A 20,505-nucleotide genomic window follows, 5' to 3' on the forward strand; every position below is an offset into this window, starting at 1 on the left:
TCACCCAGTAGAATAGAACATCTATCATTCAGGCTGCAGGCAGCGCCGCAGCAGTACAATCAATGTATGTAACATAGTAACATTGGAATTTATTAATTAATCAAATCCTTTTTAAAATGTAAATGAATCTCGAGGGACTCACATCCGGCCAACGCCCTATTCAACAAGTTTTTTTTTCCACAGAGGAACAAGGTTTCATTAAAGATCTCTCATTCAGCCACATGCTCAGCAGGTCCCTGTGGTCTGCTATAAAATGTCCTTGTTAAGAGGTGACACACCCACCACTAGTGACCACACTCCTCAAGACAGGAGGTGGCATTAGCAAACAAGCACTTCATTCTTCCTCTCGTGACAAACAGGATAGCTTTAGTGTGTGTTGGTGGCCTCAAAGAACAAGGAAAAAAAGTCCATTCGGCAACTTTGTAGCTACTATCAAAGTGAGGTGAGCTTAGAGCCAGGCATGAACCAATTAATACAAATAAGACATCCATAGTCTTCCACCCTGGTCTGTCTGCCCCATGGGCCCCTGTGAGAAAGCCAGGGGTCAGAACTGCAGCTCGCCAAGTCTAATCATTCTTATCCGCCCATTCATTCTCAACTTGGCCAATTTCTTTTAGCCCTTTGTATTTTGCCAGTATACCGTGTGGCAACAATTACATATCGGTAAACCAAACAAATGATCCAGTCCATAGGCCACTATGGGGGCTTTGTATCACTCCTGTTTAGTTTTCAACTTTTGGCCACAAGCTCTAAAGTTTCTGACCAAAGCAAGGCTCGGTGAACTTTAGATTCAACTGCCACAAGCAAAACTGGTCAGGGGAAAGAGCTGTTACAGTCTCTGTGGGAGACAGGGTCTTTGTTGTCGTTGTTATTGTTCAGACCTCAGGGGACAAAAACATCTCATCACAGAGCTCACGCTCTGACTGTCGACTTGCCCCCTGGAGTGACCCCAGCCATAACCTTTCACCTCCCTCTGTGCTGGATCCTACAGCCAAAAGACATCCCTTAAAATGCTCAGCACAAAAACAGATGTTCTTCACTCTAGAATGCACATTTTAAGAAGGATCCAACCCCATCCCCCCAAAAAGGTCTGTACAATAAAACCCAGAGTGCTAATTTAACTCTGAAAGTGTAAAAAGACCCCTGTGAAGGTACTTTCAGAGTTAAATGAATACTCCTGGTTTAGCTGTGTGCTGCTGTGGACAGAAAAGGACGCTTGACCATGCTTCTTGAAGTACAGTGGAATGTACACTACCACTCGTCACAGTCAGATGAGCCAAAACTGCTAACGGATAAAATGGTAAATCCGGTTGCCTCAAATCAGTAGCAAAGCCAATATACAGTACATATACTTGTAAAACTTAATATCCAAGTGTCATTAACATTAACACTCCCCATATGTCACATAAACCGTTGTCCGATAATGAGCCATAATATGGTTCATTATACTCCCCATATTGGGAGTGTCTAGGACACATTATGTCCTAGACAAGCAAAAGTATTAAAGTTCCCCAAGTAGCCAGGCATGTGGGTCTATACGTCTGTCCCAAGCCATTCCAGGAGTTTTCTAGGTTTACAAGCTTTCCTGCACACCACACCAATCCTCCACACTCCACCCCTCATCCATTTCCATCTGACTGGCTTCATGGGCGGTAAAGCCAAGCGAATATGTTCTGTCTGTGCCAGAAGAATTGCATGAAGGACCACATTCCAGCCTTTTCCCCAGCAAATGGAGCCCATATAACCGACAGCTTCCTAAAAGCTGCTGCGTCTACTGCAAACAGTGACATATTCAGCACCATCCTAAGAAATCTAGGAGGGACTTTGTAACAGTGGCTTTGCTCCACACCCACACGCGACCTAACACCGCTCACAAATCAGAGATGTGGAAAGGAAATGGACGCTCCACGCAAACCAGCAATCTCCAGGTTTGCATCTTGAGAGACAGTGACCAATCAGCCATCACCCACTCGCTGTGACCATGGCAGCAAGCCATATGTCACACTTCTCTCTCACATCTGCTATAGAATAAATGAATACCTAAATATTATAAGTAAATATTACAAAAACAATTTAAAAAGACGTGTCTTTTACCTTCCAAAGTTGTTCCGATGCCTAAGAGAGGCTCCCCGACACCAGAAGAGTAGCTAGCGCTGACAAACAGCTCATATTCAGTGGCGGGCTGGAGAGTCTTCAGCATAGCCTCAGTAGTATCTCCATTCACGGTCATCTCGTGCCGCTCTCCACCCTCCGATGGCTTGTAGAAAATCTGGTACTGACGCACATTCCCTGGTGCCGCCTGCCACGACAGTTTCATTGTAGATATCGTCTCGTCGAAGACGCGGAGGTCACGAGGAGACCCGAGTACTGCAAACAAAGGAACCTGGATTAGACATTCATACAGCAGGTGTCGCCGACTGCATTTTAACTCTGCATTAAAACTCAACAACCTTTGTTAACGTGTCTAAAAAGGTTGACCACCATATTTCTCTCCTCACCTTCCTTCGTGGTGCCATCCACCTCCATACCGTCGCCCACGCCTGAGCCATATTCAGCAGACACAGACACACGGTAGGTGGTGATGGGGAACAGCTCCTCCAGAACTATGGTCGTCTCGGCCCCAATGGTCTGGGCGTGCAGCGTCTCCCCGGCCCCACTCAGCGAGACGTAGGAGAGGTGGTATCGGATCACGTCACCCGGAGCGGCCTGCCACGACACCCTGAAACTGTTTATCGTTTCCTCTGTCACTTGCAGGTTCCGAACAGCTCCTTTTTCTGAAATGCAAATAACGTGGGGTTGTTGGGGCAAGAGCACAGGGTCAGTGACGTGACACCAAGAAAAATGTCCCTTGTCAATTATTCGGCCTCATCCTGTACGTCCACTTACCACTAGTTGGCAGCAGCTAATAATCACTGTCATGTCACGTTGACCTGTGTTGTTTGTTTGTAATTGTTCCCACTTCCCAGTGTGTGCACTCACTGCACTAGCAGCGCTGAGAGTTGCGATTGCATCATTGTATATATGCAACCTCCCAGTTATACCTTACAGTAATTTCAAGACAAAGTAAAATTGTTTAATCAAGCTGCTTTTGTGTATTTTTCTACTTGGCTGTGCTGTATGCTGTTCATGCTTTGAAGTCCGATAATACACACTGACACACACACAAAAAAAGCTTCATTTGATTCGCTCAGCAGATTTGAACTAGAAACACATATGTCAATTGTGTTTTTTTTCCGGTTCAAATCTGCAGCCAAACCAATTGAATGTATCTATGGGGTGAATTAAAGGAAACTGGTATGACAGCTCCTGGAAACCCAGGACTACAGAGCCTATTGCAATGAGCTGAGCCAGCGTTACACACCTTCCAGAGTGGTCTCTTCGCCTTTCAAAGCGAAACTGTCTCCTTGTGGGTACTGGGCCAAGACATTGACCTCGTACGTGGTGAGGGGGAAGAGGTGGGGCAGCACGGTGCTGGTTGTGTCGCCGGGTACCGACATGGAGATGTAGTCTCCGGTGGAGTCCTCTGCCTTGCGGAAACGCACCAGATAGGACATGACGGCGGTGGAGGCAGAGGTCCAGCTGGTGCGGAAGCTCCTGGAGGTCACCTCTGAAAACACCAGGTTTCTGGGCGGAAGCAGACCTGCAAAAGAAAAGCTCATAAGTCAGTCCTTGTATACAGTCATGAACCACGTAAGGTGTCACTCAATATACAATCTAGAAAGATAATAGATTCTACTTCTGTCTAGGTCTAGATCAGAAATATATTTTGTAATAAAAAATTAATGGAACTATTTGGTTGTCACTATAGGCAAACATTTATCAAAATTGTCAGGTCATTAAGACGTGCACCAGATAATCTCAGAGTCTCTCTCTACACTGTCAATAAGGGCAAGAAAAGCACAGTAAAAAGAACTAAAAATAAATAGATGAAACTTTGTACAACAGCAAATGGGTGCTATATTCTTTTAGATAGGCCTACCTCATTTTATCTCATTAGCTGTGCTGTGGCCTATTTTACAAAAGAAATGCCACCACAAATGAAATAGTGACCATTTTCTTTGTAATAAAAAATAAATAAATGCTATGCCCACTATGGGGCTCTGGTCAGAGAACTTGGATTCAGAGATGATGGCAGTTTGATGCGCATACATACATGATGATGAATAAATGAATGGTAGGCCTATCTGAAATAACAGAAATAACATGAGGGTATGGAGCATATGGGCATATACAATTACAGCTGTTTTTAGCGTAACTGGGATACACAGCAGAAACAATTTAGGTAGGACTGCTAGTTATGAGATTTAGCACGTATCCAACTGCCATCATCTCCTTAAAAACCCCAAAACTGCCATCACTGTCATTTCTGAATCCATGTTCTCTGACCACTAACCACTCTGTTTGCACAAATCTCTCCCTGCACAAATAGTAAGCGTGCGGCATGCCATAGGAAACACAACGCACTACATTGCATCCATGCCATAGGAAACACAACGCACTACATTGGATCCATGCCATAGGAAACACAACGCACTACATTGCATCCATGCCATAGGAAACACAACGCACTACATTGGATCCATGCCATAGGAAACACAACGCACTACATTGCATCCATGCCATAGGAAACACAACGCACTACATTGGATCCATGCCATAGGAAACACAACGCACTACATTGCATCCATGCCATAGGAAACACAACGCACTACATTGGATCCATGCCATAGGAAACACAACGCACTACATTGCATCCATGCCATAGGAAACACAACGCACTACATTGCATCCATGCCATAGGAAACACAACGCACTACATTGGATCCATGCCATAGGAAACACAACGCACTACATTGCATCCATGCCATAGGAAACACAACGCACTACATTGGATCCATGCCATAGGAAACACAACGCACTACATTGCATCCATGCCATAGGAAACACAACGCACTACATTGCATCCATGCCATAGGAAACACAACGCACTACATTGCATCCATGCCATAGGAAACACAACGCACTACATTGCATCCATGCCATAGGAAACACAACGCACTACATTGGATCCATGCCATAGGAAACACAACGCACTACATTGCATCCATGCCATAGGAAACACAACGCACTACATTGCATCCATGTGGAATGTTGATCTTTTAAGAGTAGGCCTATAATCTGCCATATCTGCTGGCACTCTAGCGCCTAGATTTTGAAATATGCTGGCGCATCCGTTGTGTTAACTAGCCATTAATAAGTGATTTACTAATAGCTTGTTCTTAATCCATAACATATTTATAAGGCATAGTTATAAATCATTAGCATACAGTTAACAAGCAAGTTAACTAATAGTTTGTGAGTGATCTATTAACCATCTATAAGGCATAATTATAAATCCTTAACCAACTATTAAAACATTTAAAAAGTAATTATTAACTCATAAACTAATAGTTTGTGAGTAATCTATTAACAATCTATTAAGGCATAGCGATAACTACTTAAAGGACCACTTCACCACTTTTCAACCTATCTTCATATAATTAGTCCTCGCTAATTGCGACCAAAGGTCGCACTTAACTATGGAATCACGCATTTCCCGCCAGTGTGTTTGTTGGTCACAACCCAGGTGAGAGATCACGTGACATCATCAGGGATGGAGCATGTGACATCACATGACATCATCAGGAATGGAGCATGTGACATCACGTGACATCATCAGGGATGAAACACGTGACATCACGTGACATCATCAGGGATGGAGACATTCCATATGTTGATTATTTCCCATCCATCCATCCTCTTCGATGTCTCCCTTTTGACTGATACCTGTCCATTTAAACTCTAGATGGGCCTGCCCCAAAGTTATTAGTGCAGCCGCGCCTGGCAGCCGTTGTAAACTAGAGTTCTTAACAGGCCCGAAAATTAAGATCTTACCCCCCCATGCCAAATCCCCCAGCAGTCTACTGTCACCCAAGCGGATGCGTGCACGCCCTCTCGCCCTCAGGCGTCTTACTGGTATAATCTTAATATGGCACAATTGTCTTTCTACTCAGTCTGTGTCTCATATAGGAGGGCTGTGGGCAGTTCAGAAACCCGTCCACCGGTGACATCATCGATAGGGAATGAATCAAGCTAATAGAAACTGCAGGCTTTCTATTCCTAAAAAGTTGCAATGCGAAAATGGAAGCCATCGTTCTCACGATAATACAAATCTTTCTAAATAGGGCCCACAGCCCTCCTATGAGACACAGATCGAGTGGAATTTTTTTTTGGTATTTTATCATGAACATTAGTGAGGACCAATTATATGAAGATTGTTGAAGTTGAAAAGTGGTGAAGTGGTCCTTTAACCAACTGTTAACAAATATTTAACAAGACATTAATACCTCATTAACTAACAGTTTATGAATGTGGTCTATTAACTACTTAACGAATAGTTTCTAAAGTGTTACCCAATAAAAGCTAAGAAGATAACTGATAGTTGCAGCCTTACTTCTGTCCCTGCATTACTACTGCAGCTACAATTGCAGCCAATATTCTATTGCTGTAGGGCAGTTACAATATATATATATATATATATATATTTTTTTAAAGCTGCCAATCCCAAGATATTAAGCTAGCTAATTGTTCTGTGTTTTGGGGCTATGAGGATTCAGTATCAATAAGCTTTTCATTGGAGAGTGATGTCATGCTACTGCTGTGCCGAGAAGTAGCCACAGTACTCCCTCTCAGAGCTGGGGTGGCCTTGTGGATCCGAATTATGGTTGGATAAGAAAACAAAAAAGAAAGCACAAAAAAACACAGGCCTTCCAGTTGCTATAGTGTTCATAAAACAGTAAACGATAGCAAATGGTGTGAGCGAGCTCCCCTGAGCAGCAAGCGTGCGGTTTTCCGGTATTTGTGGACGTGCTAAGCTCAATTGAGTTCACAATGTTTTTCTTGCGTCTGCTTGTCTCAATTCCAGTATAGTTGAAACGGGTCACAATCGAGAAATAATTGAGACATACGGTAGACAGACTGTAATATAATGCTGTATATATGTGACCTTTCCTTGATTATATTGGTCCAATGCCAATACGAGCAATCTCTAAAGGGCCGAGCGAATTCTTTCTACAAAGTCGATAGTTACGATATGTAATAAAGTACACGAGGACGTGCATGATGGTGCTAACAAGGACAAATTAAAAGTCAGTTAGCAAGAATGATTTTGCATTACGACAAGAGCAGAACACAGGGTTCCTGGCTGCACATATCAAGCAACCGCATCTAGGTCAGTGGTTCCCAGTGGTTCAAACTGTGACCCAAAACTAGTGAAAATAGTTTTGCGTTGCGTTGTGTGCTTGTAGATCGGCTATTTTCCATACTTCTTATTTGTTCAACTTATGGATTTTCTTCGATTTTGTTTTCACTTCATCAAAAGCTTTTTCTTTTTTAGGGAATGTTTTTTGAAAATGTATTGAAATAATAATAATAATAATTAAAAGCTAAATGTAGGAAACACAAAATAAGGGGACCCACAAATAGGTCCCGACCCAGTGTTTGGGAAACAGTGCTCTAGGTCATTTACTTACTCCTCTTTTTGATGTTGAGGAGCTCCTGTTCAATCCTCAGGCAGATGGACTGAGTCAGTTCCTTGGAGATCCTTTGGAAGGCATCGAAGTCCTCCACCTCAAAGACGTGATTGTCTGGTGGCTGGTTGGCAATCGCCTCCAGCTCGGACCTCACCGCGTCCTTTACACCCACGGCAAAGATCTCCACGTCGGCGTCCCTGAGTTTGGTCGCTGCGTCCTTGAAGGAGTCGGATGACTTGCCGTCAGTAATCAGGACCATGATGCGGGGCACATTTTGGCGGGCACCTCGCAGCGGGGTGTAGATCTTGTCCTTGACATAATTGATGGCTTTGCCGGTGTTGGTGGAGCCACCGCGATAGGGGAAAGTGCGCACGGCCTTGACCACAGCGCTGATGTCGTGGTGGGTGTTGAGGGCGAACTCGGTGTGTGGGTCTCGGCTGTACTGCACCAAAGAAAGCTGGATCTTGTCTCCTCCGACATCGAAGGAGTTGACCAGGACCTCCAGGAAGGCGCGGACCTTGGCAAAGTTTTGTAATCCAATACTGTAAGAGCCATCGACCAGCAGGACCACATCAGCCTGCACATCCAGTCCCAGAGAGCATTCTGGGTTAAGGACATGAAATCATGGATTACTTACAGATCTTGTATGAATGAGTTATATAGTGTGTAAGAATTCTTGTCATATATAAGCAGTGGAGGAGTGTTGGTCGCTCACCAGTTGACACCTTGACAGGCTGGGTCTTCTCCATGGCCATGACGGCCTCACTGGGGGTCAGGCCTTTGAGGGCGTACAGGAGGATTTCATATTCTGTCTCAGGAGACAGGTCCCGGACATTGATGCTGGTCTGGGTGGCCCCCGTGTACAGCTCCTGGCGCTTCATGCCCGGCACCATGGGGTTGAGTGTGATCTTGTAGCCGGTAATTTCGCCCAGGGAGGGATCCCAGATGACCCTCATGGACTTGGAGGCGATCTCTGTCACCTGCAGGTTCGATGCAGGCTCCACCACTACGGGACACGGAGAGATGTCAGGGAAGGCTTACAATGTGAGGAACATAAGCGTTTGATGCATGCTCCCTTGGCCCGACAAGCTATTTACAATGCAATGTAATCTATACAGAGCCTGTTTTCTTTGTTGAGTTTAAGGCTGCAATCCATAACTTTGTATATTTGTAATATTATATATATATATAGTTTAACTAATCAAGTATGTCATTAAAATAGCACACTCTGGTGTTTTCCGACCAGTCATTGGTCCGACAACGACAACCTACCTCAAACCCTAACCTAACCATAACCGCAAGCACGGAGCATGTTCGCCAACCTTAATGCATGTTCGCCAACCTTACTCCGGTCGTTTTCCCGCATGTCAGACTATTGGCGGGTCAGAAAAGCGTACAGACCCCGGTCGGCTAGGACACCTACTAGTTAACAAAGCCTGAAACTCATAAGCACAATATCTCCTGTCGCCAACCAGGGATTCAATCTTGTATGTGCGGGAGACCAGGGTTTGAATCCCAGGTAGGACATAATGCTGCGTTCGCACGGGCAGATGTTAAAGATACAAAGATGCAAAGCTACACAGTGTATTTGTAACTGTTGTACTGTAGCTTTTGCAGCAGCTACAAATGTCGGATGCATCTTTGCATCTTCATGTCGCTGGCTTCCATTGACAATGAATGGTAGACTGTAGCTTTGCGTCTGCCCGTGTGAAATAACACTTACGGATTGCAGCTTCACATGACTCTGATCTGTTGCACAAGGTCATGTACAGTATGTACAGTATATACAGTGTCACAGAAATACATTTGCTTCCTATTGAGAGCATTTCATATTAAGTAAGTGTGTAAACGGCAACAGAAATCATGCCAACATTCGTGGGCACATGTATTCAAATAAGAACGAAGTGACTTACTTTCCTCTCCGCTGACCAGAGAGCTGAGCTGCTCTTCAACGCCAGCACACACCTCCGTGATGATCTGCTTCTGCACATCTTGAATCAGGTCAAAGTTGGGCACGTTGTACACGTGTTTGCTGTGGGGCGTGGAGGCCATCTCCTTGAGCTCATCCTCATCTGCTCCCTTGATACCTGAAAGGTGACCATTACAAACGCAATGTTAACGTACTAGGATCTTTCATCAAGGGCTGTCCCCTCATAGGTGAATTACTGATTCATCTGTCAGTTTGGTCTTAGTCGTCCAAGACTGTCTTTTTTCCTGTGCAAAATTAATTATTTATTGCTGAATTATGCGCACATCTAGATATAATCCTTTAATTATACCAGTCTTCTTTGCATGATTGTACACTGCAAACACAGTTTTACAGATTTGTTGATAAAATCGACAAATCAATTAGTAAATTCCTATTTTAAATGTCTTTCCTTGCAGACATGCCTTAGAGTTTTTATCTGACACTTACAGTCTGCATGCACGTGTGGTCTACTGTTGGCTGGTGTCTAGAGTTATAATTAGAGTGAAAGGTTATTACGTGACTAATACACAAAGTACAATAGGGATCTTTCAACCAACATCCAATGGAAAATCAGGCCTTGTCCAAGGGCAGCCTTGTTCTTGGTTCTTGGCTTTTCACTTGGGAGAACAACATTTCGGTAAAACAGAACAATAAACTATACCTAGGACAAAGATTTCCACTCCGATGTTTCTGAGTCTCTTAGCGAACTCCTCCACTGGGTCCTGAGATTTTCCGTCAGTGATGATCATGGCTACCTTTGGAAATGCTTTCCTGGAACCGCCGGCCTCCGTAAAGATATTTTTCAGCAGATAATCGATGGCATCCCCTTTAGAGAGAGCAGAGAGCGTATGTAAAGTCAAGTGCTATGGAATTTGCCTGGACATTATTATCAAAATAATACAAATAAATCTATTTTCACAATAGTTAGAACATTTTCAAAAATCTGTTTAGAATATCTGAACATTTTCAAACAACTTGTAGGTTTGTAATTTTCACTGCACATTGTGCACAACACCATTGTACGATGAAATATAAAATCGGGATTAAGCACTTAATTAATACTTTGTTGACCGGAGTTGGTTCCCCAGGTATATATTATACTAGGGCCCCTCCTTTTTCTCCTATACATGAAATCTCTTCACTGAAAATAGACGATCTACAAGCTCACAGCGCATTGTGGTGCGACTCATTGTGAGCTTGCAGATCAGTGACTTTTGCCAAACATCTGCCCCAAAATAGTTCATGTGGTTGGGTGGATTTAAGAATCGCAGTTACAGCAGCCTATTCCCCTGTATATACATACCTGTCATAGTGTTTCCTCCCTTGTAGGGTAGGTTACTGACGGCACGGAGCAGGTCTCCTCTCTTGGTGTGGCGGGTGAGGGGGAACTCTGTACGGGTGTCTGTGCTGTACTGGACCACGGCCACACGGGTCTTGTCCTCGCCGATATCAAAGGCGCCCGCCAGGGCACCAATGAAACTGCGGATGTGTTTGAAGTTCTCCCTGCCCACGCTCCATGACCCGTCCACCAGGAAAACCAGGTCCGCAATGGCACTGACCGAACACTCTGGGGTGAAAAGAGTGTGAAGAGAGAGGGAATTAAGTCACATAACGCCACAGAATCAAATAAATGATTAAGTCTGTTTGTGGCCATGGTCCATGGAAAATCTGAAAACACAGGCAACCGCATAATTCTGCTATAAATATAAATATAGGCCTATTCCCAGAAATGTGCCATAAAGACATGGTCCTTTTGAAAAGTGAGGTGCCAAGGTATGGCTGTAACATCTTGGTGTTTGAACCATATTCTTACACTGGCACACTTCTTACTCCAGGGGCCTGAATAAAAATGAAAAGCCCTGACAGCTAGTTGGATAGTTGATAGAACACATTCTGACATCAAAAGGAATGTCATACAATGAAGAGCAGGGCCAAACAGTGGGCTGGTATAGTCATTCCAGCAGATATACAGACAAAAATGTGCCTTTATAGACCAAACAATCAACAAAGCTCTAACCACAGATGTTCATTTTTACGCGTCCAACCCTGGTGGACTTTAAATCATAGATGAAATTCTTTGGAACGTTTGAGATAACTCTATTGGGATAAATTGGCAGGACTTCTGTGGATGGTCTTTAATCTCCTGTCCCCCAGGTCTCATTGACCTCCAATTCTGTTTCTCACATCTTGTTATCCTCAAGTAAAAAGAAAATATATATATATGTATCAATTCTTTGACAAAACGTCAAAACGAAGGCATCAAAGTCGGGCTTTAGCCGCGTTAATTAGGGTGGTTGTGAAAGAGGTCCTGTGAGTGTTCTAGCAGAAATAAAGTTTTTGGAGCATCTGGACCTATAGGAGTACAGTTTCCAGCAGAAGAATCAACATGTTAAGAGGGAAAGAATGACTGTGGCCCGCTGTTAGTCCGCACACTGGACAGGTCGGACTGCATCAGAAGACTGACTGAGGAGGAGGGGACTTGTGATGGAGAGCTGTAATCCTTTCCACATCTTTTAACAGTTAAACAGACAACGCTCACAGCGAGCTGGCACTACAGTGACGTCCTTAACACTCTGCCCGGGATTATGGGAGCTTTAAAAGCTCCCAGTCTCTGACCCCCCCTCCCAACTCCATGACGCATAGCAGCACACTGTCTCCTAGCTTCAAGCCTAGCCTTCCTATCCTTTTTTTTATGTGCAGACAGGTTCCAATTAAAAGGGAAATAATGTGTGCTTTCCCAGCCACTGTCGGAACCCCCTGTCTGCTTACCCAGTGACAACCCACTCAGCACAAGGTGGAATGTAGGTCTGAGCAAATTATTCCAGTGTAGAAAAAAATATTATGATGGAAGTCCCATGGAAAAACGTCTATTAAAAAATGGAAAAAAAAGAAAGAAAGAAAAAAGAAAGCTGTGTGGGGGATAGACACGGACGAGATTCGAGTTGACACTACAGTAAACATACTCACTGATTGCATCTGACTGTGGCCTCCTGACTCGTCCGCTGGTGTTGCTGGACTGGACTGAAACACAGGAAAGGACACACTTGCAGTGTTAGCAGCAGCGGGAGCAGACGCACACATTTGCCGTCCCTGCAGCATCACGTGTGTTTTCTTCACAGCGGAAAGAGCAAGAAAATCAACATTTCATAAAAGCCCGGCCAACGGGATCAAAACCGCACGCACACAAACACATTTCTTTCGGCTACATTAGCAGCGAATATATATAAACAGAGAGTGATTCGGGTCTCAACAAACAGACGGGTTTCTCTCTCTCCGCTCTTCCCTCTGTCATGTGTGGCTGGAGGAAGCTGTTGGTCTATGACGACGTGAAGAACCAGGGCGTTTCAGCTGTCAGATGTGTTATCCTGTAGCACAGGCTAGTTCTCCTAGGATAGTTTAGTCTAATAACTCCTTCCATCTCCCACGGCCAGAAACAACCCTGAACAGTTTGTCTGACTCCCGCTCTCATCCCTCACACCTGTCAACGTTCATGAATTGCTCCATATAGAATGAATAGGAAAAAGTGGACAAGACCGACTGTCACAAGTACCCCAGATGATTTCCTGGATACGTTTTTTTGGTTAGTAAATGATGGTTCTACTATAAAATAAAACTCTGTGGGATGTTAAAGTACATTAAAATCATTGAATGAATCCACAACGTCAGAATCCTATTCATTGTCAATGGAGCATGTTACAGTAACTGGCCAGTAATTATACATCATTCACATAAAACCCACTCAATTTCACAGTGCTGCTTTGAAAACTTTAAACTTTCAGCTATTAAACTTATGCAAAATATCTTATGCCCATATCAAGTGCATGCCTACTGGTCATTAACGATGCAGATCCGATCTGTACATCTTGAATCATAAAAGCTGCTCATTCTAAAGGAGCCCAACCATGCCCCTGGTCGTGGAATGATGTACAGTCCAGACTAAAATTGGCTTTGAAAGTTCCCTTGAGAAGTTTCAAAAGGATCATCTTTGATGTACAGTCCAACACCTGCACATGTTTGGATATGTACTAGCCTATGTTCATGCCTATTTATTTATTGGTTCAGATCGTGTAGATTGTGTATATGGTGTATTTTGCCCTGCTACTAAATAGTACAACTGGGGACTTTTTGTATGTAGGTACTGTAAGATGTATTCTGGATGTTGTTTGCTGGTCCAAAATGTAACATTGACGATGTAGCATTGAAGTGTAATTTTATTTCTGCCTCTTGGCCAGTTCCCACTTGTAAAAGAGACGCAGTCTCAATGTGTTTTTACTGGATAAATAAAGGTTAAATAAAATAAATAAAAAATGCATGAATAGTGCACTTACTGGTGAGTTGTCCAAAGATGGGGATGCTCTCATCTGCCCCATTGTAGGAGAGGATGGACACAGAGTAGTCCAAGTCAGGGGTCAGGTCAGTGATGGAGGTCTTAGTGGCAGAGGCGGCAAGGGAGAAGTCTCTGGATGGTTCATCTGATAGAAGAAAATACATTTCAATGATGCAGCTATTGTTTGGACAACAATTAGTAGAATGGAGTGTGGAGTGTGTTTGTCATCAGTGCAGTTGGTACAATAGGCGTTTTAACCCATTTTGACCTGAGATCAGATTCTAAAAATGTCTTCTACATCCTGACAGTTTTCTGAAAAAGCTATGTTTCTATGTCAGTCGTTCTTCGATTTTTCAAAAATAGCAGATCTACAAGCTCATAGCGCGCCACTCGGTGGCACGCTATGAGCTTGTAGATCTGCTATTTTTCAATAGCTAAAGCATAACATAATGCTAACACCAAAAGGGGTTCCCGCCCCAAAATGGGTTAAACTAAAGTTATGAATGTAACTACAGTTATGTGTATCCAGAATGACCGCCAGAGCACTGAATTTGCTGATGGAACAGAATCATACTAACCTGAATCTGCTGCTGTTACTTGTAACCTGTAGCCCTCTATCCTTGACGGGGGTTTTCTCCATGACATTTGCACTGTGTTCTCATTTAGAATTTTAAACTTCAAGTCTGAAGGGGGCTCCACTGCAAATAAGAGACAGGTCAATGTTAAAATGTAGCTCTGCACACAGAGCTGTATTAGAGCTGATATATTTCTGATCAAATCAAAGCAAAGCATTCTTCTGCTTATGGCATTCAACATTGAGCCCAACGACAAACACTTCATGGCTGAAGTGGAGACGTTCGTTGTTGGGGACAGACGAACAGGACTGACATCCAATTTTGTGAAGGTGACAAATAAGGAACACAGAACAACACTGGGGGAAAGTGTGAGAAGCCATTTTCGGAGGAAAATGACATTTGTTTGAGTTGCGCGACCGAGACGGCCAGCAAACTCAAGCACCGGGATACACAACGTGTGCACAACTCCACACAAACTTTTATCATAGTGCAAACATTGAGGTGAACCATACAACACATGCTGAGTGCAGTCATTACAGTGCATGCCCCAACCAGCCCCCCTCCCCCCAAACTACACAGCCAAATCCAGAATGTCAATTTAACCACTTAAGCCCTGACCATTTTCAAAAATGGTCAAAAACATCCCAAATCTAGCAGTGATAGCCGATCTACTTGCTCACATGTATGCTGTATTGTGCGCTTGTAGATCTGCAATTAATGCCATTTCTGAAGATTTCTGACCATTTTTGCCTATAATTGCATGCCCGATATAGGGACGCCAGGTTGAAAGTGGTTAACTCTGAAAGAAAGAAACATTTTGACACTTTCAGAGTTAAATTAATACTCAGGATTTTTGCTGTTTAAGTTGCTTTCATTATGGTAGATCTGAGCAATATCAAAGTACAAAGACAATTTCATTCTCAAGTTACTGATTATACAATGGAATCAAGGCTGCCAGTTAAATTATTGGCATGACAATAACATGAATTGACACCGTATATGTTATATATAGTATATAAACATATTTTAACACAAAGTGTTATTTCTGTTGTTGATGTTAAGACTCTTTACACAAGTGATTGGCACACATCCATTGCAAACCTCTCAAAAAGAATACACAATTTGTCGCAGAGGACTTTTGTGTACGTTCTTTTCATTGGCAGCGCAAATGCATGAGATGGCGTGAGACGGCATGAGTGGACAGGACACTACTTTGGACAACCATTACGGACAGACGAAGCGTGATGTATAATGAGGTGAACACAAGAAGACATCGCCTCCACATGGAGCTGGCTTGATCACAGCCGTCATGCATCATGTACAGGAGAAAGTTGTTTGGGTCAACAACTTTGATTGATTGGATGGGAGTTTCCATGTACAATCGGGACCAAACAGACAGAAATGACAAGACATATTGTAGAATGATATTCTTCCTCATTGGTTCTTGGCATGCAACCTCCGTAAGTTAGTAACCGGGGAAAGAGGAGGGGGGTGAGACTCAGAGGCTACTGTGTTAAAGGCAGACATTACAATAGTAATGTAATTGATATGAATCAGACTGCTGTTAATGTGACTGGATTAGTAAGTAATTTTGCCGTAAAATTTCATCAAAGCTTCAAAACAATATTAGACTTAAAGGTCAGACCCGAAATCTGAGCTTAAATATTAATATAATGCATAAATATCCATGCGTAATATTAATTTTACACAACAATAAATAACTGAATAGTGGGACAAAAGCTTCTTATGGAACTAGAAAATTACTAATCTAATGGCAGATTACACTACTCTAGATGCATCCTAGTGCTTCATCTCGGCACCAGTCGGTAACGGGGGATGATAGAAGCTAGAAGGTTTAGCATGCATTCAGGAGACTGATCCACTTCACCTGGAATCGTTCTGTCATAATAGAGGCATGCGGTATTGAGATGGCAGCTGGGCCAATGGGATGAGATGGCAGCTGGGCCAATGGGATGTCATAATAGAGGCATGCGTTATTGAGATGGCAGCTGGGCCAATGGGATGCGAGAATATCATTGTAAAATACACTTTGGAGGAAGAAGCCATAGTTCAGGACACACTGAATGCACAGGCAGATGACAAGACAGGACCTGAGGCCACCAGAATCAAAATAACCAACCTGGCACTTCAACTCAAACGGCCCCGCCTGGGCCATGTTCCCCCTGTTGAATCCACAAGTGCTCATCGCCAACGTCAAACGAACTTTAGAGATGTTAACGTAACGGGTGCTAATACGTGAGAGAGTGTGTGTGTGTGTGTGTGTGTGTGTGTGTGTGTGTGTGTGTGTGTGTGTACAGTACACAATAAGGATAGTTGTGGTAGGCAGTGTTAGTGTAGGTAGGTAAGGAAGGAGTCATAAGGGTGTGACAGCGGATGATGTTGAACATTTGGAAGAGAATATCGTGGTGGTGGTGGTGGTGGTCTTCATTCACACGAGAAAACCCGTTTGACTCTCCAAAGGATAGCCCCCCCCCCCCCCTCTTCCCCCTACTCCCCCCACTGCAAGACGCTTGGAAATGTCTTTGATTTACGGCACAGTTGTGTAAACAATTTAAAATAAATAAAATTAAAACCCTTGTTGGAGGAAGGGATATTATCTAAATAAAAGGTTTCCCCCTCGTCAGGTATAAACAGATGTCTGCCTGACCAACTGCTAATCAGAGGACACCTCAGAGGCGTCTAGGGGCCCCGGGTCTGGCTACTGTTCTGTAACCTCTGTCTCCAGCCAGCCAGTCAAGTCTCCTGCTGTTGCCAGGAGGAGAGTGAGAGGAGGCGGAGGAGAGAGAGAGAGAGAGAGAGAGGAGGGAAAGAACTCTGACTCTCCCAAAGAGGCAGAACAGATGCCAAAGTAATTCCACAACATGTGCTGACATTAAACATTACTGCATATTAACTTTCCATATGGATTGCAACTCAGCGTTTTCTCGAATGCCCGCAAAAAGAAGCCCGAGAAAGGCTCTTTGTCTTTGCGCTGTCTGAGGATTAATTTGCGATTCTCGTATTACATCTTTCCATTCCGTTAGTGAAGATATATGGGAGCAGACGTTAGACTCTCCCCCTGCGGAAGACTTTTCAGGGGGAAAGAATTCGATTTTTTTTTCCATTTTCCATTTTGGGTTTTCGGTATTATTTGGACTGAAAATGTTGGTATATCAAATTTCACAGAGAGACATTTTGTTTAAACTATCAACTATCAACAGATAATTAACACTAACACTCAATCTAACTCATTACATAGTATGTAATAACTCTTTCTACATATACAAACAATGACTACTGCACTTTAGTGTAGAATTCAGAATAGCAATATTGCCACAGCTACAGTATATAACCATTTCAGCCTGGACTTACAAATAAGAAAACTAGTTAAACCTTAATGCATCAAGAGTCATTACTAAATTATAACTGAGGGCTCTGATATATCTGCCCAGCTGGATTTGGCAGTATTCCTGCCAAACCTTGGTTTGGACACAGAGTAGAGCCTTATATCATAAAATCAAATGTAAGAGAGAAACCAATAAACAATTACAGGAAACATGAATCAATTAAATTACTTTTGTTGTATTTCTGGTAGGCTATATGCCCTGTTGTTGTATTTCTGGTAGGCTATATGCCCTGTTGTTGAAAGGCATATAATCGTAAATTGTAAATGAAATAAATGTGGTGTTTTATCCTTGCCAAATCTCTATGAGAAAATGGTATCTGGACTTACATAACCAACATAATTCCAGCCTAATTAGAACAGATTTATGCGATAGAGACACATCCAAAACTACAAAAGGACATATGTCACACCAGATAAAAGAAATATAACAAAAGTCATTTGACATATAGGCTAACCATACACAGTTAATTAGCATACACAGGAAACTGGATATAACTTTATTCAAATGATCAACACAGACACTTGCAGTAATTCCATAATGATGGCTCTGAATTAAAAAAACAAAAAAACAAAAAAAACCTACAGCTCAAACCCTGTAATAATTATTGCATAAGTGAAAAAGATACAGTGATAGGAAAACGAGAGAGGGTAGAGAGAGAGAAAGAGAGAGTGATGATGTGAGAGGAGGGAAGGGGGTGGTCGCATTTACCTTGAGCTTCAACGGAGGAGAACAGAACTGCAACGAAGGCAGCGGTGGCTAATGAAAGCCCTATCTTCATCTTTAGCTGTCGTGGGTCAGCAGCGCATAAATGAATCTGAGGGACAGACAGGCAAGGTGCATGAGTCTTGCAGCCGCGATGGGCACAGAACCTGGCACGAGTAGGCCTCTATAGGCGTATAAAGTGCCTCAATTTAAGAACCCACGGTATGACAGACAGATTGACACGTTTAATTCAAACCTGACTATCTGTGTGCCCCTCGTTTTGACATTAAGGGAGATGATACACAGCAAGGGCGGTATTTCAAAGCCTTCAAATCAACCGTCTAACTAACAAACCAAGAATAATTGTCATCATTCAATTTCGAATTATTGTTTTTTTCTGCAAAGGACGTTACTTCGCCATATTCGTAAAACTCTGAAGCCAAATGCCATCTTAAGCATAGGTTACGTGCCCCGCCTAGTGCAACAGCAGGCACACTGCAGTGAGGGGGAACATTCACTCACTGCTCCGCTGTGGCCCTTCGGAATAAGGAGCCCACCTCACCTCATGATAATAATCACAATTAGACCTGTGTCCCAGTTCCAAACTTCGACATAAATTAGGCTAACCATCTACATTGAGCTGACAAGAACTTTAAATAACTATAGACGAATCAAAGTCAAACGAATTAGCTTATTGCCACTGCATTCTTTTAGGCTAATTGATTCAGAAATGTTTTTAACGGATCGATTTCAAAATGTAAAACAGACTATTCAACTCATTCAGATATTCAACTCATTTAAACTAACGAACCAAGCAAGTTGTTAATTAAAATCATGAAAAAGGAGTCTGAAAAGTGTAATTAAAATCCGTTAAATGTGTATCAAAATTCGACCTGAAATTTGGGAGGAAAATGCCACAAAATGAATCAATTCGCCAAAGTAAAACGCTCCCATTCATAATAAAGTACAATACATTAAGCCACAAAAGAAGGGAATGCCAACTCACCTAATCAACCCAAGAAATGAACCAACAGAGTTTGAGTGCAGCCTCCCAACAACTATATCAGAGAACTTTTCAGGAGCTGGGTGGACCCTTCTCTCCTCTCCGGCTACTGGAAGCTCCACTAGCAGATGTCCAAGAAGGAAAAGCCTCTTTCCAAGTGGGAAGAATCTTTCCACAACCGGCTACTTAATAGGGGGGGCAGTTCCCAGCTCTCATTTTACCATCATAGGGCTTTCTTACGAAACGGGGGGTATGAAACATCAAACACCCCCCTTGAGACTTTATGGAACTTCTGGAAACATTGCATTCTTCTCTGCATTCCTCTGGCATGGAGATTATGATCAGTTTTAAGTGGCTAAATAAACATTCGGGTCACAGTTTGGGCAATTTGGGCAAACTGGCTGCGTCCAACTGGCGAGGGGCTCAACGTCCCGACCATGCTTTACACACATTGTCGTGGCGTAGCCTATACATTTATTTTATGCACATTTTCATTTCAAACTAAATCAAACTTATATTTGTTAGTTAAACTGTTGGTACTATGAGCCGAGCCCCCCCCCCCCCCCCCCCCCCCCACACACACACACACACACACGAGCATATGCGTGAAATTTATTTTCTCTCGCTCGCACACACACACACACACACATGCAGTAGCCTAGATAGTCGACAGATGTGTGCGCGTATCATGTGTGTAATTTTATATATCGAGAATTACATTGACAGTTAATTTAATCGGCATCCTCTATTGGTCTGTCAAAAATATTGTTTGTAAAAAAAAAAGAAAAGAAAAGTAGGGCTACATACATCTGAATTGTTGAATACTATCAATACAGAAGGGGCTGCCAGCATGACATTGTTGCAGGCTATTGGGTAGTTATTTGGTGCCCTCTAGTGTTCAAAACGAACACATGCACATCAGGGTTTAAGCGTTGCCCTTTAATCACCAAA

General features: G+C 43.0%; 1 protein-coding gene across 2 annotated transcripts in view; it reads right to left on the reverse strand.

Annotated features, from left to right (window-relative positions):
- The window catches only part of col12a1a (collagen, type XII, alpha 1a), a 97,703-nt gene extending 78,022 nt beyond the window's left edge, over positions 1-19,681 (reverse strand). For both annotated transcript variants that reach the window (XM_079527922.1, XM_079527921.1), the window contains exons 1-13: positions 19,558-19,681; positions 18,558-18,663; positions 14,446-14,565; positions 13,869-14,012; positions 12,508-12,561; positions 10,844-11,107; positions 10,202-10,366; positions 9,485-9,658; positions 8,287-8,577; positions 7,572-8,174; positions 3,362-3,640; positions 2,499-2,774; positions 2,095-2,367 (exon numbers count right to left, since the gene is read on the reverse strand). In XM_079527922.1, the coding sequence (XP_079384048.1) occupies positions 2,095-2,367; positions 2,499-2,774; positions 3,362-3,640; positions 7,572-8,174; positions 8,287-8,577; positions 9,485-9,658; positions 10,202-10,366; positions 10,844-11,107; positions 12,508-12,561; positions 13,869-14,012; positions 14,446-14,565; positions 18,558-18,627 (2,713 nt within the window). In that variant the 5' untranslated portion in view covers positions 18,628-18,663; positions 19,558-19,681. The remainder of the gene's footprint in view (positions 1-2,094; positions 2,368-2,498; positions 2,775-3,361; positions 3,641-7,571; positions 8,175-8,286; positions 8,578-9,484; positions 9,659-10,201; positions 10,367-10,843; positions 11,108-12,507; positions 12,562-13,868; positions 14,013-14,445; positions 14,566-18,557; positions 18,664-19,557) is intronic.
- Between the last annotated feature and the right edge of the window lie 824 nt (positions 19,682-20,505).

Source organism: Electrona antarctica (genome assembly GCF_951216825.1).
Source record: "Electrona antarctica genome assembly, chromosome: 18".
Lineage (NCBI taxonomy): Eukaryota > Metazoa > Chordata > Actinopteri > Myctophiformes > Myctophidae > Electrona > Electrona antarctica.